Raw genomic sequence first — 23654 nt, forward strand, 5'->3', positions numbered from 1 at the left:
ATTGCCAGCAACCTTTATTCCTCCATGCTTTCCTGTCTGTTTAGATTAAAAACTCTTTTAGACCAAACCTGCTGTGTTGTGAACGTGGACTTTGCCAGTTAAACCGTATCCTTCTTGGCAACCTGTATATATACCTGACCAACCTACTGCTGTCAATAAAAAATATTATATATATTGAATAAAGCAGTGGGAAAAATAGTCACAAAGCAATAATGCTTCTCCCTCAAAAAGGGAGAGAGAAGGAGGATATTTAACTCTGTGGAGACTCTGACTCTCAGGGTATGAGACATATTTTTACCACATTATAGCCAAATCAAACAAATTATGTCCAACAGATGAAAAAAATGAAAAAGAATCTCCCTTCCAGAGACTAAACCCATGATTATTATTCATAAATTAATCAGGTCCAACCAATTAATTTGCATTCAGGTGCTCTAGAATGAGTGTGTTTTAATGGTATAGGAAATAGCAGTAGTGCCTGAAAAAGTATTTTATAGATTTTGAGCAGTGGAAGAATCCTCATAAAAAATCCTTTGGGATTGTAAGAGATTCACAAAAGTGTCTGTGGAAGGTAGGCAGCAAACTGAAGACAGTTTTAGTCTTTATCTGTCTTTAGACAGTTTGACAGACAGATAATGCAATATCATATTACCTGGACACTTACAGTTCTTTATGCAAACAGTGCTTAGCCTAGGTAAATCTCAGATATACAAAGACTGGAGACAAAGATTTTGTCTCCAATTAGTAAAATGGTTAAAACTGTTTAACCTTTAGAAAATGTTAAAACAAGGAATAAGAAATGACTGATAGTGATTTTACTGAACACTGCAGGAAATGTGTAAGGGATGCTTGTAAGTGCACACAAGCAGCCAAGAATAAAGGCACGTCTGCTGGAAAATAAAGGCTACTAAATACCTGGAAAGAAAGCCACTTTAAAATGGGTACCCTTTTAATTTTGATTTTATTTATTTATTTTTATTTATATTTCCTTGCATTTGGCTAGTTCCCAAGGGCAGCTTTTCAGCGGTGCCATGTGTATGTCCTTGGAGAGAAGGGGTTATTTAGAACAAGTGCCAGCTCTTACTGCTTACGGTCAGTGACTCGGACTGGAGCCTCTCTTCCTCTCTCCTTCTCTTGCCAGGCTCATTTATTCCAGGATGGTCCCATATCTGCCATGGCCATTAGACAGATGCGAGGCTCAGAGTCCATCTTCCCCTCCTCCCTTGCTGCTGCTTGGGTTTGCAGTATCTTAAATTTTCATTTACTACTAACAAATAGCCATAGATATTTTGCCTTTGGAGGGGTGTAGGTAGAAGCTAGATCCTTTGTGCTCTTTTATACATTAGTTATTTTGCCAAGGCGCGATCTTGCAAGTTTAAACCTGATATTTTGGTGAACATATTATAAGCCTGATGTTTTGGTGAAAGAAAAGCAGGCCATTCCTGATTGTGAAGCTCTTTCTGGTGAGACCAGGTGCTGTGTTGTTCTCTCAATGAGCAGGAATCTGAACCTCCTTGAGAGCTTGATGCAGGGCTTTAGGAACCTAAAAGGAGGCTGTTGAAGTTAATCAGGTCTTTGCTCTTAAAACTGTTCTTGGAGTTAGTTTCTCACCTACCGGCATGCACTTGAGTTTTGAGAGAATGTAGCTGAAACACTTTGTTGTAAACAACTGCCCCACCACCACCACACGCACTCCTCTTACAAATCTCTATTTTGTGGGAAGTAAAAAAACCCCTTTGGTTTTCCAATCAACTTGAATTCAGAGCAAAAGAGCACACAAAGCAAGAAGAAACACATAAAATAGGGTATTTCATCTCCATTACAGGATACATCCATCTCTTGTGAGTCCATCTGGTAGCTACAGATAAATCGTTTTTGTCAGTAGAAAAGCGACAATATTATTAAGCCCACGCTGGATGTTTATAGAACACTTCCTTCTGCCAAATTTTGCCTTCGTGTTACCAAAAGAAAGTTCTACAGAGTTATTTAATTTATGCTCTTGAATCAGAGGTGAGAAATGCAATCTGACTGGCACATAAAATTTCAGGAGAAGATTGGAAATGTTTGCCTAGTGCTTGTTTATGTTAAATAGAGCACTGATCCTCAGCCTCTTTGAACGACGTAGTTCTTTTGACTTCAGAGGAGCAGTGTTGATTCACACCAGCATAAGCGTTTACTCTTCACATTTAACTTGCAATTCCTTTTTGGAAGAGCTGTGTCCATTAAATCTCAATACATTCAGGGTATTCTGTATTGGTTGATTGATTAGTTTCCTAATATGTTGGATGCATGATATTCAGATTCCACACAGTGTGGAGGTTTTCAGCAAATCATACAGCTCTACCACAGAAAAAGTGTTTGAGTTGCAGAATATAAGTTGCTGTTATGTCTCAGGCTTTTCTTACGGTTAAGCAAGCAATGCCGGATGATGACTCATAGTTTCCACTAGTTGTCTGTCATCCCTTCGAAGTAATTTGGATGGGACACAGCAACCTGTTCTGGTTTTTAGGTCTTTTAAGCATATTTCAAATTCCAGAATGTTTACCTGCTCCTTCATTCAATAGCCAGCAATTTTGAGCTATAAAAAGGATCCTTTTAATTTTCTATTTCTTCTGCATGGTAAATGCAGTCATTGCCTATATTTTTTTAATATTGTATTTTTAAGTTTCAAAAATTGTTTCTAGTATCTTACCCACCTATCATAAAATAATTTCAAATCTTTACCTGCAGACTGGCATATTCTTTCTTACTTGTATGTTAATTTTCCTGGAACCTGATGGATGGAGAATGTGAAGGTACATATGAGCATGACTCTCTTCCTGCTCTTCACAGTCTTTGAGATGAAAAACAATTCTGTGATGAACACCTGATTTCCTTTGATATTTTCCTATCCTGTTCCTGTATTTTTTTTAAAAAAAATACTGTTAGAAACCTTTAACAGCACTGTGTCAGGTTTCTTCTTACCTCTTACACATCTGGAAGTGCATTTGCAGCAGCTGAAGTAATTTGTGTGTTTGCCTGTGTTTTCAAAGTCTGTTAGGCTTGAGGTCTCCTCTGAATCCTTAAAGCCCTACAGTCAGTTACAGTAAATCATCACCAATTCTAGCAGGCATGATGTTGAAGGGTTTATGGTTGGACTCAATGATCTTGAAGGCTTTTTCCAATCATAATAATTATATGATCAGTAATTACATTGATTGTGACACTACCCATCAAAAGTGCCAGGTATCTGTTCATTGTATTTATGAATATTTTTAATATTTTTGACAGCTACAAAGATTATTAAAGGAAAAAGAGCAATTTTTTAGGCTTTCAGTAATACAGAGTCTAAACGTTTACCATAGTGATCATCTGGGATCTCTCCTGCTTGTTGGAGTTTTGTGTTTGTTTATTCTAGATGCGTGTGAGAAGCTAGAGGTGCATCTTCTTAAACATGTTTTTATTTGGAGAAACAACTCTGATTGATAGTGTCAGCTGATGTCCCTGAAAGCCGCTCATCCATTTCAGGATGAAGAATTTGGTCTTGTGGCTTGTCATTCATTATTACTTGGAGACTGCTTTGACTGATTAAATTCATGACATGATCCTGCCTTCTGATTCCTGACTGCGCTGTCGTAGATGGAAGAAATCTTCAGGGGACTGAGTGCGATTGAGAGTGCTGATAGATGAACATCGTCAGCCATTTTTCAAAATATGAAACAATTGTATTTTGCCTCTCTTTTTATCCGGAACTCAGCTCTAGAAATTCTTAAACTAGCCATAGTCTTTAGGTTTATAGTGCCTCAGGAATTAGTCCTGTAGGTAAATGCAACTGTGAAAGAAGCTGTGTGATTTATCTGTCCAACTGCTCTTAGTTCAGGGCATTGCTGAAGGAATTTAGGAAGGTGGGATTGCAGGAGCAATTAGATGCTTAAAGTCGCTTAAGTTCTATTTTAGATAACCAAATAAAAACATTACCTCTGCAAAACCTCTACCCTGCTGCCAGCTAACCTAAGTATCTCAAATTCATTGTATGTGAATTATCTCCAGCAAAGTTCCCCCATTTGGCTTGGCAAGGCCGAGTCATCTGCCATTGATGTCATAGCCACTGCAATGCATAGATTCATGTCTGTCAGCCTGCACTCCTGAGGGATAAATCCTGGTAGGTTCAAAGATAGCAACGGGAGCCACTGTTTTGGTTACTGGTTATGGCACTGGGATGTCAGGACACCAGGGATCAAGCTGTGAGCCATCCTTCTGATCACTGTGTGATGTCTGGTACTGCTTTTAATCAGTGCATTTTTTACTCCTGAGCAGCCTCTGTTGGCAGACTTACCCCACTAGCTCTTCCCCACTCCTCCATGCCAGAACAAGACAGCAGAACTCTGAAATGGGGATGCAGTGCGGTGCTCCCTGATATCTTTACTCTTTCCATATGGTTTGGTGCTATGCTCTAGCTATTAGCCACAGTGAAAGAAAGCTTAAATTTCTGTTTGTTAGCATTCATGCAAGTAAATGTGATCACTGAAACACTCCTAAGAAGTTCTTTGGAATCTTCATTGGACTTGAGGGATATTATCAGACCAACTCCCACTTCTTCCTTTCAGTTCCTGCTTAGGTTTGTGGAAGGCCAGGTAGAGCTTGTGGTGCTTTGGAGCAGCTTTTGTAGAGGACGATTGCTAGAAGTGTTTCCCATCTGTAATGTCTTGCAACCCAGCTGGAATCATGTCTGTGTTCCCTGGAGAGAGCTCAGGAGCACGGCATGGCTAAAAGGTCATCTGCAGAGCAAGCAAAGGGAAGTTTTCATCCCTGCCTCTTATTCTCCATGTGTTAGTAATTAAGTGTTACCTGGGTCTAAAAAATAAATGTTGAATCCCTTGATTATCATCTTATTCTGTATTTCTTTTTGGTTTTGCCTAAACAGGAGATAATGGTAGTGGGAAGACTGATGCGGAATTGTAATAATGAAGTAAACTCAAAAACACATGCTTAATCTTGAGCTTTCTTTAGTTTCAAAACAGAGAAAAGTTAGGCCAAACATTAATCATACCTAATGGAGATTGACTCTCCTGTAATTAAAATAACTAATGTACTTTGATCCATGCCAAAATTCTCTGTAATGACTTAAATATGTGGGATCGTGTCTTACTGATATGCTCTCAATAATTTCATTACAAGATGGCTAGCAGAAGCTACCATGAGGTGGCTGCCTAGAAATGTGTCCACATCTGACCAGACAAGGCCGTAAATAAAAATGCTTATTCCTTTTGGGAGTTTTGTTACACATGTTAATAAATAAATAAAATTTATTCCTTTTCCGAAGATTCATTACACTTCTCTGGAAAGAGTACAATTCCCTGTAACTAAGAAACAGTTGACGTACACAAGGAAACGTGGTTTAATAATACAGGCAAGTATATTGCCTGCCCAGAGAGCCACTCGACTACCACCTGGGCAGACTCCCTTGCCCCCAGCATTTGAGCGGAGGCTCCAAGTGCGCAGATGCATTGCACATCAAAAGTTGACCTATATATTTTTTAAACACAGTCATGTTTCTGTTAGGCCAAGTTTGCAATTTGGTATAACTCATATGTGGCAAAAAGCCATGAGCTTTTTGGGCAGGTTCTCCCCAGAAAGACACCGAAGTCTTTGGAGCAGATCTTGCCATCATCTCTCATGCAGGTACTGCTCTTGGGTGAAAATCGCCAGTTTAGTGTGCTTTTAAGGAATGCTGCAGAGGATGCTTGCTACTGCTACCACTGTTGCTGTTCTTTCTCCAACATCCATTCTCTTTCTTTGATTTCATAACTTTATATAGAAAATTCCCAGTGAACTGCTATCAGTTTGGATGTCCTTTATGAGAAGGAATATGTTACTTAACAAAATCCACCTTTTCTATGGAGAAATTCTGATAGATGCTAAAGTGAATATTCTTAACTTTGTTATGTAGAAAAAAATGAAAAAAAAAAAAACTTACTTTTAAACATTGCCAAATTTAATCCCAATGATTGTGTCTTGCGATTCTTGAGCTGAACAGTGGCATTTCATCCCTCCGGCCAAGTGTTGTAAAAGTTCTTTTAGCAACTTGAGTTTCAGCCTGAATTATTAAATGTTAGCAATCAAAAATAACATAAAACTTCCTATTTTGTGTGCTTTGTTTAATCTCACCTCACGCTCTTTTTTTTTTTTTTTAATATGTTACAGCGTATGAACAGGTCTGAATTTATCTGACTGGAAAATAGACTCTGCACTGAATACAGAGTGTGTTTTGTACCAGGAGTGTATATTTGTAAGAAGTAGGCTATTTTTTATTTTAACACTTCAATGTAAGTAATTATGTTTTAGATGTAGGAGTGTAACATTAAATATATTTTTTTTTGTATTTTATAGCTAAAGATATTTAAAAAATAGAGTAATCCTACATTTGCTTCTAGTTTTGATGCAGAGATGCAGCTGTACAAAGCAAAACCTATGACATTTTCTGGAGCTGTTGAAGTACCTGGGTTATCTGATAAGGTTGTTATCTAGATGACAAAATAGATTTTACATTCTGTTGCCTCACATACTGTTGCATAAGTGAGACTATTAACTACACTGGTGATCTGAAAAAAAGAGTCCTGTGCTGTATAGTGGTGTATGTGCACATATATGTGTGTATATACATTTTGTGGAATTGTTCTTCTCTATAATAATTTCAAAAGCAAACTTGGTGCATTATTTTATAATAATCATTTTAAGGTTATTCAAAAATAAAGAAGGTTCAATATGCAAGTCCATGTGGCATATCTCAATATCTTTTAGTTTCATATGAGAAATGCACTCTGGAAAAAAAAAAAGGGGAATTTTTTATTATGTTTTTCTGTAACAATCATAACAAGCATCATGATAATGAGATAATGCTAAGTCTGATTTACACACCACACTATTTCAGTGTGCTCAATGATTTAGATGAAATTCAGAGCTCATATACTGAAACAAGAATTTTGTTATTGTCTTCAACCCCCGTATCTTCGTTTTTGACAGGTACAAGTTAATTCCTCTTTGATTGCCTATCATCCAAATATTGCAGAGAGAGAAGACATACCCTGTGCACCTAAACTCAGGTTCTTCCAGCCTGCAGTGATTTTTGAAGACTCGTCAGGCAACAAAAGGAACAATAAGTGCAGGATTATAGGCCCCGCTCTGTTTTTTTGGCACTCCTGATATTTTGCAGGTTCTAAGCCCCTTTGATTATTGTACACACTTGTGGGGTTTTAAAATACCTAAATAGTCTTTCAAGCTATACTTTGCTGTTCCTCCTACTTAATTTTGGGTAACGGTGAAGATACTTACTTTTTTCCTCCAGATCAAGACTTGTAGCTCACACTGTCATAAGGAACCGAGAGACCATTTTATTATTATTAACAGGGCACGGGAACATCTGCACCCCTGACACCCTCCATAACCTCCATCCTTTATGCAACTCAGCATTCCTTTCGGGTTTTGGTCTGTCAATCATTTAAAAATACAGGCAATGTAGACAGAGTGATTTTGCTGCACTACTTTATTTTGAAGAGCACTGAAACTTAACATATGAAATATTGTAGTTCATATATTCTCATACATCATCTTCCTTGCTATGTTGCTGTATTGTTGCTGTGGGTATATATTTCCAGTCACAGGGGAGGGGAATTTAAAACTGCTTAAGAAACAACCTTTTACTAAAAAGAAGCCAGGAAAGGAGCAAATAGTGCGCTCTGTCATTCCAGTCCTTGCTGTTTTTAGCAAAAACTGTTGGAGATGGTTGTCCTAGCAGCCATCCTGTTATTCACGGGGTGATTCCAACTCCTTCCAGGCTCTGCTCAGCAGAAAGACAGATACGTGCGAAATCACAGCTGAATCTCAACTGTGTCTCATATACCACCCCAAAGGCCTCTTGGATTCTGAAACTGCGCTTAGGCAGCAATTGACCTCCATGTGTGCAGGGAGCATAGATGCTAAATTCTGGCTTCAGGATTAATGCAGTTTTTTACTACATTTGGCTGCAGGGTCCCCATATTTTTTACTGTGTGTGAAAGAATCAAACTACTGATCCCTTCGTATCTACCCCAGAGGACAAAATGCCCAGGACATGAGTGTTGCTCAACCAGTGTCTTGCAGCGAATGCTTGGTGAATAGTGTTTCTTAATGAATGGCAAATAGTTGGTCCTGAAGCTTTTTGATAAAAACCCACAGAGTTGCAGAAAGGAGCTGAAGTATTTATCTTTGAAGATTGCACATACTTTCCTACAGATAGTCTTTGATGTATTGATAAAATAACTTGATTTGCCCCAAACTTGATAAGTCAAGGCAATCCTCTAACGATAGGTTCTGGATCTTAGAGTAAGCGTCTTACCCTTTGAAACAAGGGATTTATTCAGAAGCAAACAGATAAAAGTGACCCTTGGAAGATTATACACTGTAGTGGAGACCAGCTGAATTTCTAAATAAATGTCAAAAGTTTAAAAGAATGTGCATTGTGTCTTTTCAGCTACATCTCTGAGGCAAAAATAAACATCCCTTCAGTCAGTGGATCCACTGGTTTCCTTTTACCATACTTGTGTCCTTGTAGGGCAAGAGAAGTAAAGCTAACAACACAAACTAGTAGTCTCTTCTCTGGAATTGCTAATCAAAAATGCAATCTGGGGCCTCTAATTTATAGTTGCATGAAAGTACTTAAAAAAAAAAGAAAAAAAAAAGGAAATCAAAAGTGAAGGAATAAAATAGAGAATGAAACAGAACAACATTGTACTACTGTATAAATCCATGATTTGGCTGGGTTTTGAACTCAGCATGTGAGTGTGGTGCACTCTCTTCAGAGAGGTTGTAATTAGAACTGGAAAAGTGTTCAGAGATGGGTGAGGAGAGTAGCCAACGAGTATGCCACAGTTTGTGAGGAACAGCTAAGTATGTTAGGGCTGTTGCTGGAAAAAAAGAGCATCATTAAGAGGTACAAAATAATCAGTGATATGAGAAGAACAGGAATTCTTCCCTTTTTTAAATTGTAATAGGAGAATAAGGGAACATCACATGCAGTAAGTGATACCAGTTTCAGAAGAAGTACTCAAGGAGGAGGGGGTCCAGCAGGGATCTGGTGACCTCGCTGCTGCAGAACATTGTGTATGCTGAAAGTATGCAAGGGTTCAGGGCTGGAGCAATCCATGGTGGATAAATGTGCTAACTCCTTCTGATTCAAAAAGTCCCTGAGGCGCAATGTGCTAAATACCTCCGCATCAAGAAGTCCCTGAGGTGGTGGTCACTGGAGGCTTGGAAAGAGCATTTTATAGTTCCCTAGACATCTGCTTATGGCTTATGGGCTATAGGGTATTGGTGTAGCTGGATCTTTAGCCTGTCCAGTGTAGACATAGACATTCTTAGGTTCTTAGATATTTACAAATTCTGGTATTTTTGATACCAAACTGCAGGACTTTGAAGATAGCGGATTGCAGTTTTCAGAGTTTCAATACTTCATGTGAGTCCTTTTGGCTTGTGTTTTGAACTGCTGTCACCAAGTGCCTGGCCCATGGGACAAACATCCTAGGAAAGAAAGGGGTCCGAGTTCATTTTACCTCAACTATAGACTTTATTTGAAAGACATCTTACTAGCGTGGGCTTGACTTACTGCTGGCCTAGTGGGCTTTTCTCCCATTAGGCAAAACACATATGATTGGGTGAAAATTAACCAACTTTGTTTCTCTCTGCAATTATTATCAAAAAAAAAACATAACTTCAAATAGAAATGTTATGTAGAAAATGTATGCTCTTGACTTCTAGACTTAGTGCATATTAAACATTCTGGAATTGAAAGCAATACAATTTTTCTGCAAAAATCCTCTTTCTGCTTTGCCTAGATCTTGAAAAACAATACTATAACAGTGTTTTTTACATCCAGGGAAAAGAAGACAGCTATCGTATATGTGTGAATTTAATGTAATAGGGATAACATAGATCTAGTTGCTGCTCACTTTCTAAGTTTGCAGGATGAGTGGCTTTTGCATGTCATTTGCAAGTAACCATGGGTGGTCTCTTGAGGATCTCAACTCTTCCTTAGCCTCAGCGCTTTCTGCTTACAATATTGAGAAATGAAGAAAGGTCACCTGAAGAAATCAGGTGTTTGTGCAAGTATAGATGAGTTTCTTGATCTCCAAATTTTATATAAATTTATGATCTGCATCAGTTTAATTCCACACATAGAATGCCAGATGGAATATAGCAAATAAGATTAATGCTGGCATTAGCTTGGAAAACAAAAAGAAAGAAAGAAAGAAAAAAGCATCTTTATTCTGAACTTGCTGCAACTGGACTGGGAGATGAATCAAAAGTTCACCATCTCTATGCAACCAGAGGTGGTACATCCCAACATGACATGTTCTCCATCTCATGACAGATCATTTCCTGCAAGACTGTTTGTCAAAAGTTTGTTCTTCACTTGGGAAGTTCAGAATTTCTGTAGGAAAACACCTGATTTTGATGAAGTACTACAGCTCTTTATGGGAAGCTATCTGGTCCTCTTCCACTTTCCCTTTAAAATAGGGCAGTTGGAATTAATAATATCTTTTTAGAAAGAAGAAACTTCAAGGATATGTGACATACTAGAATCGCAGTACATTCTTCAAACACCAGGAAACTTTTAGAACCAAATTATTTCCTGAAATAATTTGTTTTTCTATCTTGCCTCATTTCCTCCCTAAGCACCTTTGATAAAATGGCAACTAAGCTAGTTTAGGCTACTTCAGCTCTATCTGAACTTCAGATCTATCTAACTGAAATTATTGCATTTTTAGAGGAGAGTTGAAATGTTAATGTATTTCAGCTCAAGGGATCTTTAACTGGATTATAAAGAGCATTTTTTTATGCTAGAAATAAATTGATACAGACTCTTCAGAAGGACTCTAAACTGTTCGGAAGACTTTTCCTACCTGAACTGAGGCAGCATGTAGAGTTTCTTGCCAAAGTTTTGCCAGTGTCAAAAGTTTTGACAAGGGTTAAAATTTGTCGCACAACTTCCAATGGAAGTTTGGCACGTAAGTTTATGCACCCCTGCTACCTTTTTAAAGCATCAGGGTGTAGGGTTTGGTTTGCCATTGCCTCATTTTCATTTACATAGTCTTCTAACATTAATTCTTGCTCTCCCTAGTATGAAAATTGTTTACAGTGTAGGAGCCAGCACTAGGACATCAGTGGGTAAGCATTTAGCAGAAAATGAGAGAGTTATTTACATCCTCATAAGCATGGATTTTTTGAAAATGTGTTACAAACCTGTAGCTCATGATTTCTGTCATCTCCCATTACTTGGAAATGGTTTGGATTCTTCATTGTTGGAAGAACTGAGTAACGAGTGGAGTTGCGTGCTCTTAATGGCCATGACAAATACATGGGGGGAAATATGTTTCAAGCACTGCTTCTTACAGATAATAAGAGCCAGGTTAAACTGAATTCAAAATAAATATTATCTGTTATGGAGGACTCAGTTCCTCAAGGAAAGTAATTGAAATTCTGTATTAAAAGCCTCAAATACTCTTCTGAAAGAGGCTTAAAATTGTTCAGAATTTGTATGCACTAATATCTGAGATGATATTTATTTCCTATATTTGGCTTGGTACAATCACTTGTCAAGCCGAGAAGCAGAAATCAAGTAGCTTTTGTTTGCTTAGGAAGCATATGAGGATCATCCGGAAAAAAAAATGAATGGTTAAGTTCTGGATCGTGTCTGACAAAATATTTTGTTAACAAAATGAGTAAATTGCCTGTGTAACTTTGCCAGTCAGAGATTATAACTAGCTTGAACGATGGTATTGTCTATTGATGTAGAGGATACAGCTCATTTGCAGTAGTGTTCTAGGCACGAAAACTTCTAGGAAAAACAGGAAGTCTTGAGAGAAGCTAGACTAAGTAAGCATTTATTTTCCTATGCAGCACTTTTTTTTTTGTTTTCATTTTTAAACCATACGTTTTTATTAATTGCATGCTATGGTTTTGACAGCATATTCCCAGATCTGTTTGGCATACTTGTATCTATCTTTTTTCTTCCTTTCTTTCCTAGAGCTCTGTACTATTTAAAAACAAAACAAAACGAAATCAGAGAGAAATAGTTAGAGAAAATGAATATATATATATATATATATAAATACATAAAAGAGTCAATGAGAATCTGCATTTCACATGCATTCACACAGTCTGGAACAATGTGTCTCAATTTGCTTAAAAAAGTAATGCAAGATTTGGTGGTAGCTACATATTTTATGATAAACTTACAGATTCTTGTGTTGTTATAATGATTTAAGAAGCAATGGCATCTGAAATGTGAATGTTTACATTATAGTAGAAAAGGATGCTTGAAGTTGAAGAATTGTGTCTCTTTTTGTAAATTTGTTGGTAGCTTTTTCCATCACATTAGGTACATCTATAGGTCGTGACATTTGGCTTCCAGGGAATAATGGGACTGTTTAGGAAAGCAGGAACAGAGCCCTTCAGGCAGTGGGAAACTTTTGCTGGAAATTTTGAATCTGAAATGTCCTTGCACTCATGCGATCTGGATTTCACTGCAGCTGCCTAAGCATCTATCTCTAAGCATAGCTAAAAATAAAGGCATAAAATCTCAAACGTGTGGTTTTTTTTTTCTTTTTTTTTTTGTATGCACATTTTTTTTAAGGTTTGGACCTGGGCAGGCACAGCAAGGACAGCAAGGACTGTTCCATTAATTAATTGTGATCTGTTTCTGCCTTACTGCTGGAATCTGGCGAGTGAACGAAGTGGTTTTGTTTTCTTGCAGTTGTGATGTCTGACCACTATTTAAGACTCTAGCAAGCCAAAATCCTTTGGGTGGAGGATTATGTTGAAATGTAAGATACTCTTTGGAAAAAAATATTTTATGCATCTTTTATTCAGCTAAATATAGATGTTCTGATAACTCTGCTTACAGTGCAGTGGAAGGGCAGCAGCACTTTCAAGAAAGGAGGAAGGAAGGCTTTTTATTTTGGGGAGAATATGGTAGCACTTTCTTAACCATTGAAATATATTCTTGACAGATTCAGGACAATTGAAGCATTTTCTTCTCTTGCGTCTACTTAGGTGTGCTTAAGACTTAGTGAATAGGAGCCAGTATGTAATTGTTTTTACTTTGTGGATTAATGGCTTACCATAACACACTCTATGCAGTTTATAAGACATGCCTTTATTATACTTAGTTCTTAGCACAGGCCTTCCAAATTATTGCTTTCCTCTCTTCCTTGTTGCATTGCTCTCTAGTACTGCAATGCTCAAGAGGCCAAGCTTCTTGCAGTAGTGTTAACAGAGTTGTAATATCTCTGTTCAAACTATATCAGATACTGCATACCTCATAACCTGGCAGGGTGAGGGAAGCATCCCCACAGTTCAAGCATCCCTTTATGCCTAAAGGTTCATGAAAATTCGATATGGCCAGCAATATGCATCAATATTCTGCGGAGCTGTGTGCCATTTTACTTTACCTGAAGTGTAGCTGCAGTGTGCATAGAGAAGTACCATGGGTATTTTATATCTAGGAAAGGATGTTTAATAATAGATAGAATTGGCACTCTAGAGTATCTAGCATAGTTCTTAAAGGAACTGCAGCTGCACAGAGCTTTCACCATGCGCCACTGATGGTGCCGGTGGGAAGAGCACTTGATAGCCCCAAGCTGATGCCTGTTATGTGTACTTGGGCAGGAATACACCTTGCAAATGGGAGGAATAGGGCAAATGGCCCTCTGCAGAGTACTGGTTTAAGCTGTGGACGGGTAATGCAGAGGTATCTAAAAGGGATGGACTTCTACTGACTTTCAAGTGCGGTGCTTTAAGGCTTCAAGTTGGTTATATAAGTATTGATACCCCATGTGTTGAGCAGACAGGCTTATTTATTGTGAGAAACAACTAAAATTAGAAAATTCAGTACTAAATTGTTCTATAATAATTTATATATTTAAAAAAGTCCAAGTGCAAAGTAATAAAAATTTTAAATAAGACTCCCAAAGGCACTCATATTTATTCTTTAGTGACACCATGCAGCATCTGTATGATTGATGAAGGAATTATGCTGCCTGAATTGCAAGCTACATTAAATTAGTTTTAAAAATCCATCATTTCCCTCCTTTGTTTTCTCTTTCCTGGTGTCACTGCAGTGTGAAGAAAGGCACTGATTCTTTGAACTTTCTTATTACCTTTCTTATTTCTGTGTATATATGCTGAATACTTAATTAAAAATCACAATATTTTTGTAAAAGTATTGTTAAGAGTATCAGTGGCTCTCTCTTGCACTCTATGAGGCTTGGCTCATCTTCTCTTGCATCCCATGCAATGGAACAGGAAGAGAAGAAATTGCATAGAATGAAAATGCATCCCATAAGCAATGGGAATGTTCCCTCTCTAACATTGTTGTCTTTCCTGAAGACCCTAAAGCTGTTCGACAGATATTGTCAAAGCTAATATATGGGGTCCTTAAGCAGGTTGTGGTGACTTGGCCATTAGTTTTTCCATTTGTCATCAGCTCTCTCTTCTGAAAGCAGCCCTTAAAAAGTTCCACATGCACCAAAAAAAAAAAAAAAGTAGATTTTAAAATCCCCACATGATTTTGCGTGGGAAGTGGTGTGACGTGCTCGGAGCAGTGGGTCCCCCGCTTTGCCTGCGGGCTTGGTGCAGAAGGCAGGAGCTGTGCGTGTTTGCCGGAGGGAGCAGTCCTAGCTGGGCACGTTCAAACAGCTGCTTATGTGGAGGTTACGTGCCTGTGGCTGGGGGGACATGCCATCACTAATCCAGCTCTTGGCTGGATTACCTTTGAAAAATAAGAAATGGATTCCTCTACCATGTGTGAAAAGGTTTTGGCCCTCCTTAATCCAGTTTACTGTTGCAGCTGGCCTGGAGAGCAAGGAGAAAATGAAGCCTTGGCATCCAGAACATCTTCTGCAGCACTGGTTGCAGGGGAAAAGGCTCTTTTACCCTAAAGCCTTCTTCAGAACTTGCCAGAGTGTGTTTCCTGGACATGCCAGGATGCATCCCAGGTTTTATCCCCGATGAAACCCCTCAGAAATGGCACAGCCATCCTGAGAGCATAGCCGCTGCGCTGTGGCAGACCTCCTCCCTCCCTCTGACGACCTGCTGGGGCCTGTGGAAGTGCTCCACACAGGGCTGGGAACAGCAGCACCTGTCCCTGAAGTTACGAATCCACATGTTTTGCTGCTGGTTTGGTAGATTCATTGCATTTTCTTCACCGCATGGTCCTGAGAAGATTCTTCTTTAATAATCATGATGGCGTTTTCTCTTCAAGCGAGTCTCCACATCAAGGTGGGCTGGCGAGAGGGACACCCACATCTATGCATGAAAGGCAAAAAGGAAGTGATCAGAGGTCTCCTTGGATCTGTGTGAACATTTGCTCTCTCGTGTTTTGTTTCTCTCTGTGATAGTTTCTGAAAATGTGTGTTTTATCTGAGGGCCTGGCAGCTCATACTCATGTCAGCTGGATTTTCACCTGCAACGGCATCAGGGCAATCGAACAGTTAGGATGTGTTTGAACAGATACACCAACCAGTTGAGATAAATATTAGCTAAAGTAGGATACAAATCTTTTTTACTCATTCTTAAAAAGTTCTTTTTATAATTTCAGGAGTTTAATTTCAGCTGTCTCTTTTCTCACGATCTTGGTCCTGTACACATGCAGTTAATTTTGCCTATGAGTAATTTAGAACTAAGTTTCCACTAGAAAGAAAAATGTAAGTTAAAATACAGTCAAATGGGCTTATCCAAACCCCACTATAAATTGAAACTCATCCCTTATCCAAATCTGTCACTTCTTCCTTGGCATAAATTACACATCCAGTAATTCACTGATTTTTTTAGAACTCAACATTTCTCCCAACTTGTTGACATTTCTCCAGAACTTTTGAAATCAGGGGCATAGTATTTCTTATTTTTCTCCAAAGACTTCTGGTGTCTAGTTTCTGATGGCGCCACAGAGAACAGGACATGCAAACAACTGCAGCTCAGCGGGGTTTGAGGCTGTTTCTGTCTCACCAATGACCACGAAGAGTCACCCCTGAGGGATCCTGTAACCTGCGCTGAACATCCTCCAGCTGCAGGCTATGGACCTATTTCTTCTGCTGCATTTAGGAGCACATTGTGGTTTTATATATCAACATGAGTGTTAGGAGACCTTTAAAACTCTCCCTAGTTTTGTGCAAAATGGATATTGTTTCAACATTTTCTGCAGTTCTTAAAAGACAGACAGTTGCAAAAGTTAAGACTTCATTAAAGAAGTCTTTGTTCGATGTACAATTCAAGTGTATTTGTTTTTAAGCTTTAAAATATAAAGTTTAAAATCAAGGTATATTTTGGAAAGAAATGACATTTGGGATACTAAAAGGTGGACCCAATGTAGTTTTTTTTTTAATGAAGACGGTTTGCTAATTGTATTGCTTTTTCTTGGGGGGGGGGGGGCAACTGGTGGAAAATATTAGCTGTTTTGTTCCTTATGCTTTTATAGTGCTTAGAAGTCCTTGTTCTAAGTCAGGCAGTGGACCATCTTCTATATAAGTGGAGAAAGAAAATGGCTTTACAGCCAAAAGTATTTAAAATCTATTCCTTGTTTTTCAGTGGCTGGCAGCTGATGTTGTCTAGTTTCTGTCCACTGCAAGGCCTTACCTGTTAGGTCTAGAGAGGAGGTCGTACAAATCTTGCACTTAGTGAATGTCACTTCCTTTCTAGTTCACAGAAATTCATTCACAGACTCAACCATTCCATTTTTCATGTTGTTTGAGTAGTTTAATCGCTCTTTTTATTAAGTTATAAAAATAGTGAGAGTAATAATGCTAATAACAAGTTCATTAGAGTCATTTGGTAATGAATTTTGCATTGTCAAGATAGTGCTCAAGTAACAAATTTTGACTCTGTTGGAGTGAGATAGAAAGGCTTTCTCTTTTTCTAAATTTTCTAGATCATATTTATATGATTCTGAGTTTTAAAAACTGCCACCTGGACATGAGGATATGATTAAACTGTAATGAGTATAAAGCAGAAAGTTGTCTCCTGGCTAGGTGCAGAATAGATACCATATTTTATTGCCTCATGAATAACATTTATGTTGGTATATAGTCCTAGGTAGGCATTGTTTGCTCTGATCTCCAGTCTTGTAGCCATCATTTTGCCAATCTGGGGAAGAGGAAGAGGTCATTTTTTTTTCTTTTTTTCTTTTTATCACAGAGTTTTTCTTTCCTTCTGAAGTAGACCTGACCCAAAACTCATAAAATCAATGTGATTGATATAATTATCAAATCGACCACACTCCCTTCCCAGTTACTGGTATCAAACAAAGGAAAGCAATTTGTATTTTATATATACTTTATCATGTTTAAAAATACCTAAAGCTTGGATATATAAGCATCCAAGCATGTCTCAATGTTCCAGTTAAGCTCATACTGCAGTTACCTTAGGTAGATGAATAAGTGATAATCAATTCCCGAAGCATTTAAGATTTCATGTGTAAGAATGACTAAAGGCAACACTGCGAAGTGGCATCCTGCTTGGCACATGCACTGTGGTGGTCACAAAAATCCCCCTAACCTAAGACATTTCCAGTACTGCTTTAGTTCTCCATATTTCAGGGCTGTTGTGTCTTTGCCCGAAGTGCAAGTGGCTACAACCTGCTTACCAAATTCAAAAGGACTTTCACGACGGGTGAGCAAGGAGACCGTTCCTGATGCAGAATATCCGACTGCCCCGGAGGCAGTGCTTCTCTCTCAGCCCATGAGGCCTGTCAGATAGACTGCCGGGACACCCTCCCATGAGGTTTTGGAGCCACTCAGTTGCTTGGCCATCACCCTCACTCTAGCACTAGCTCATAACCAACACAGAGAGGAAAGGTATGAAGAAAACAGGATGTGCGTAGGATGAACTTGTCCCAGGCACGCTCTGCCGGCTCTGCCTTCTCTAGCGTTGGCTTTGCTTGCAGTCTTTGGGGAAGAATTCAGGTAGTTTTCTTTCTCAATTTGTGTATATAAAAAAATTACCCTCAAATGCATGCAGCAGGTGGTTTGAAATATTTCAGAAATAGAACTTCTGTTGTAAACAGGTCAAATAAGGTGATATTTAATGCTGTCTTTTATTAGCAAGACAACCTAGTCTTAAAGATGAATATTTTCTGAAGTACTAATGGTTCACTTTATTTATTCATAGCTTGCAAATTTGGCTGCTTGTGATGAAGCTGAGTCTTTCCTAAGGATTTATAAGGCATTTTCAAAGTCTCCTGCAAACATTTTCTATTGGCTTTTGGCTATAGATGTCCGGTAAATCTTAAAGAATCTATGACCAAATGTATCTGGCACAATCTTTCCTACAGTGTGTACTGAAAATTATTTTTGAAAAACTACTAAAGGGCAAGAAACAGGGCAGTGTGCACAAAGCAAAGCATTCATTTGAAAGCACGTCTATGCTCCAGAGTTGAACCACGGTTTTGTGTTGTTGTGCCTTCTCACATGTTATGGAATCAGTAATTAATTGAATAGATTTTCATTTTCTCAAGGTTGGAAATACTGGCCTTACTTGGTCTTTGTATCAGGTAACATAGTGACAAGCATACTGATGTTATTCTTGATGTAAAATTGCCATCGGGAGACTCAGGAAACTTTTTTTTGGTATTAAGTTGAAGGAAAATATAGTACCAGTAATAACCATCAATGTCCTTTGGAATCAAAGAGAAATACTCATTTCCCCTGAAGAGGCGATGATGAGTAACATGGAAACGACCAGTGGTAGAAATATTGCTCATCACCGTTTTTAACCTGAAAACCTGGAGGCAATGTTTAGAATTACACTAACTGTATCTCTCTTGCTATTTTGTTTTATAGGGCATACAGGACGATTATTAAAATCTCTGTGTTTCACCAGTCTGTCATTTTTGCTGCTGCACATCATCTTTCAAATTACAATAAACAGTCTTGAAGCTGGAAAACAAATTGAACCTGGTTTTAACTGTGAGTAAAATCCTTTCATTTTTTATTAACATTTTAAGTGTGCAATTTTTTCAGTGGCTTAAAAGGTAAAGGGTTAGTGAGCAGGCATATAGGATGATGCTCTTATCCTTTCTGCAGCCTTTTTACCAACTTGTTTCCTTAAGAAATACAGTTATTAAGATATGAAGACTAGGTGGATCTAAGAAATGAGATTTTATTAGCTATTTTATTACCACCATATATCCATTCTTTTTGAGTTTAGCACTGCCATACGTGTTCATATTTTAGGCTTTCTCAAAATTCCCTCAGACTCTCTGGCTAGTCTTTTGTGTTATTTATTCATAAGTCAGTGTATGAAGAATAAAGTGAGTTACAGGAATGAACCCTCCCCTGCTCTAGCATTATGCCTCTGGTGGAACTCTGTTGATGTTGTACTTTTAAGTTAACTTCAAACGTTGATGTCAGGATTTATGTTTCTAAAGAGTATTTGTCTCTTTCTTGCCTTTGTGGAACAGGAAGAAGCATTCTCAATTTTATTTATATGTAAATACTCCGTAAAAATATATTGCATGCCATTTCGTATCTTCCTCCCTCAGGAAATGTTTTTCAATAATTCATACGCAAACATTGTTTATTGTGCAAAAATTAATTAAAATATCTATCCAGTGATTTCATTATATAAGTTCCAGGTAGAAAATATTTGTACTTGTCTTACCAGGCTTACATTTAACATTTAAAACTGTCAAGTTACCTTTGAAAAATGTTCACTTAATTTATCACAGAGTATGCTGCTGCCACTTGAGTAAACAGTCATACTACAATTAAACACAAGGAACCTTATGTGAAGTAAAAGCACTGGACTTAAAGCAACAAAATCCTAAGGAAATGTGGAGTGAATATTACCATTTCATTCTTAACTCAAACTATTTCTTAAAGTGAAAAGCATGATTGTGTTTATGAAATATTAGTTTTAACTCAAATGTCTGGCTTTGTTCAAGTCAGATCTTAAGCTTTAAGAATATATATTTTTTTCTTTTTTATCAGAAATATATGTAATTGATTTAATGAACCGGACGCATTGCGTTCCTGTATTTGCTTCTTTAGCATTTTTATGCCTAAAAAATACCCTGATTTTATTCAGATTATTGTATCAGTGTTTGACACTGTTTCTATGAGTAGAGAGCTCCTAGCTGCTGGAGACAGAACTGCAGCCAGAACTGCAACTGAGCCCAGTTGACATGAGATGACCCAAGTCCACACTGCTAAACTCTCTTTTCCTCCCCAGTGTTTAAATTACCTCTTAGGAATGATATTTGCCCCACATGGATACCCAAACCGAGCACAGGTTGCTCAGGAGAGCAAAGACCAGCTGGCCACAATTGTTACAGAAGGCCTTTTAACAACTTAACTGTATAAAAATTCAACCATTGAATTTTGGCTCTGGAACATGTTTCCAGAGAAAACTGGCACCATTTGCTTTACGTGCATGGCTGCAGTTGGTGACCCTGTGGAGAGGGTAGAGGAGCTCTGGCATTTGGGATACTGGATCCTCAGGAGGCAGAAGTTAGAGGAGGTATAAGGCCATTGAGGGTGAAGGATGGGAGAACAAGGCTGTTTCTAGGTCAGGCAGTACAGTGAATTATTATTGTTAATGGCACCATGGTACTGTGTAGGCGAGGACAGTTTTATTAGCCCTTCTGTTTGTGTTTATTTGGTGACACAGTCCCGCTGTGTTTCCCATACTTCACCTATATGAGTAACACCTGACAAAATGAGTACCGCAGGATGTGAAGCTGGAGGAATGGCAACACTGTGCCCCTGTCACCTGCACAGCTTTATGGTATTACAATACAGGTACAGCTGTAAATGCAGCAGTCGGAATTTTGAAAATGTGGCAATTGCAATTCTTGAGTTAGCTGTGCGTGTTAATTCAATGCTTTTCACTCAATAAGAGGTATGGAAGTATGGATCAGAAGACTGAAATTTTTCTCCCTCTATCCAGACCTTGATCAGCCATTAATCAGCTACATCTTACCTTAAGGTCCCTGTCACCCCACCCTGTTCTACAGTCTCTTCTGATGCTTATCATTAAGAAACTTTTCCTCCCTAATCAAAATCTCCTTCTCAAGTCTACTACAGAAAGGGGAAACTTTCCTTTATTCCTCTTGATTATCTCTTCTGTATTTGAGGCTGCAGTCATGTTTGTCATATGTATTTTTTCTCTTGTTCTCTTGTTTACGCAACTTTTCTCTTGTCTTTACACAACTTTAGTTCCTCCAGACTTTCTTCATGGGTCATGTTTTATAGGAAGGAGATTAGCTGTATCCTTCCTGATTCACTTGGGCTTTCTCCAAATGGTCCCCAAATTCTTTGATGGCCAGTGCTCAAGACTAAGCACTGTCTCAGCTGTGAATTTACTTGCATGTCCTGGAGTGTAGCAGTTATCCAAAGACCTACAAAGTTATTCCTGTTTATGCTATTTTTTTGCAACAGTTTTTATTATTCACTATAACTATAAATTCTTTTCTTTTCTTTCAAGAGCTGCTGCTAATTGTCTTTTTTTTTTAAAAAAAATCCACATTTATGTAGATGGATCTTTTTACCTTAAGATAGAAATTATACTTGTCCCTTTTATTTTTCCCCCCAAAATGGTTTAATCCTGTCTCATAATTTGATCCTTTCATAGGGAACATCTGCGAATGTCACATTTAAGGATTTTTGACATTTATTTGACAATACTTTTTGAAATATTTCAGTTTTTCTTTAAATTTAATCTTTATTTTGATTTTTCTAGAAATGTAAACTGAATAAATTAAACCATGTGTTGCTTTCATTTAAACTGTAAATAGTCACTTACTGGTCAATTAAACTAACACCAAAGTGTGGTTCAGGGCTTTTGGTGCATATTATGTAGCATATATCTACTGTTAATATCTTATATAATTACTGTTTTTTTCAGATTACACTTAATTACAGATTAAGTAGTGGTATGAGAGAGGAGTATACCCTTCAAGTTTTGTAAGTCATTTTTTCCTGGAGGTGTTCAAATGCCAGCTTGTGGGTCAGAAGAACTTGTTCTGCTTTTCTGTTTATTTTTTCACACTAGTCTATTTTAGCCTGTATATTAGGGGCATGACACAGACTGTCACCTCTTAAAGATTATACAGTTTCAGTTTCATTTTGGAAATGAAGGACAACCATCTCTTTAATGTTTTAATTTGACAAGAAGATTAACTTGCGGCATCTGTAAGACCAAAGCAGAGGAGTAGAAGCTAAGATTCATTTTAAAGTATTCTGTTCTGATCCTTGACTCACATTAATCAAAATAAGCTGACATGTTTAGAATAAACATATAACAGCCAAAGTGTTTAGGCTGTTATGCAAGTTTGGCAATATTTGGATTTTTCTTTGGTAATTTTTTCACCTCCTCATTTTTTAGAGCTCATATTCCTTCTCTCTCTGGCTGGCTACAAAGATGCCACAGCATTAGGGATTAGGTATAGCATCTAGGTATTATAGGTCTATGTTGATAGGTCTGTTTAAAAATATTTAGCCAAGAAAGGGTTCCTTGTGCCTTGTGAATATTATCTGTCACCAATGATTTTTTTTTGTTAAAACTCCACATTTAGCTTAATAGATGGTTTCTGGTTAGCCACAGGTACACAGTGTGTAGAACTAACATAGAATATCTCCCAGAGAGTTTATTTTTTAAATCAGAGATCATAAAAGTAAGGAAATAAATAGACACAAAAAGATAAGACTGTGTAAATCTTCCTACACCATCAAAAGCTGTGTAGTCAGCCGTTTTTCACTAATATTTGCATACAGCCCAGAGGTTTACTGTTTTGAGATAGTAATATTTATGCGCTAATACAATTTCATTATTAAATTTGTAGTTCTGAGGGAATAAACTATTGATTATTAGATTATGCAATGTCTTTTGAACAAGCAATCGAAAATAGGCACTTTATTGGATCACGAGGTAATACAGATTTTCACTTTTTATTATACATGTTATGGTTCTTTCTAAGGACCTAATTTTAACCATCTTAAACAATGAAATTTCCACCCTTAGCATGTATGTCTTCTGCAATGTTTATTCTAAACTTTATTTTCAATAAATCAATTCTGTTATTCCTTACTATACTGTATTACTCCTCTACAAGTGTATCCTTTTGGATTTTTTAGTCAGTCTGTTAAAACCACTCTGGTTTATATTTCCTCTTCATTGAAGTGATGTGCATACATTTTTTTAATTTCGTGCTGACTCTCCCATCTTTTAGTGTTAATTCTACGACCAGATCTATTGCCATGCCTATTGTTACTGAACATGATTTAAATCCCTGCAAAGTTCAACAAGCAACGCTACAGCTATTCGTTCATTAAGTTCATATTCAATTTTTGTTAGAATACCAAAATAGGCATTTAAGGAACTATTAGATACATCAAATAATACAGCTGCTGGATCTGCACTAGATACTTTGATCACCTTCTAAAGACTTTCTATGAATTTCTGCATTAGTTTTCTGCGTACAGTTCTGTGGCAACACTGGGGAGTTGTCCTTGCAAGTTTGGAATGCTACGAGTTTGAACACTTTATTTACAAACCATGGTATGAAGAAAAAGAAAGAAGGGGGCTTAAAGCACCAAGCTGCCTAGATAGCTTCATGGGAGCTAAATTCAGATCCTTTGCTGCCCCCA

General features: G+C 37.7%; 1 protein-coding gene across 1 annotated transcript in view; it reads left to right on the plus strand.

The window, feature by feature from the left end:
- The window catches only part of PIEZO2 (piezo type mechanosensitive ion channel component 2), a 280266-nt gene that overhangs the window by 82248 nt on the left and 174364 nt on the right, over window positions 1–23654 (plus strand). Inside the window, exon 3 of the mRNA XM_088524117.1 lies at window positions 18849–18974. Within this exon, the coding sequence (XP_088380243.1) occupies window positions 18849–18974 (126 nt within the window). The remainder of the gene's footprint in view (window positions 1–18848; window positions 18975–23654) is intronic.

This window comes from Tinamus guttatus, unplaced genomic scaffold (genome assembly GCF_059628265.1).
Source record: "Tinamus guttatus ecotype Peru unplaced genomic scaffold, ASM5962826v1 Tinamus_guttatus_pri_ptg000203l, whole genome shotgun sequence".
Taxonomy (NCBI): domain Eukaryota; kingdom Metazoa; phylum Chordata; class Aves; order Tinamiformes; family Tinamidae; genus Tinamus; species Tinamus guttatus.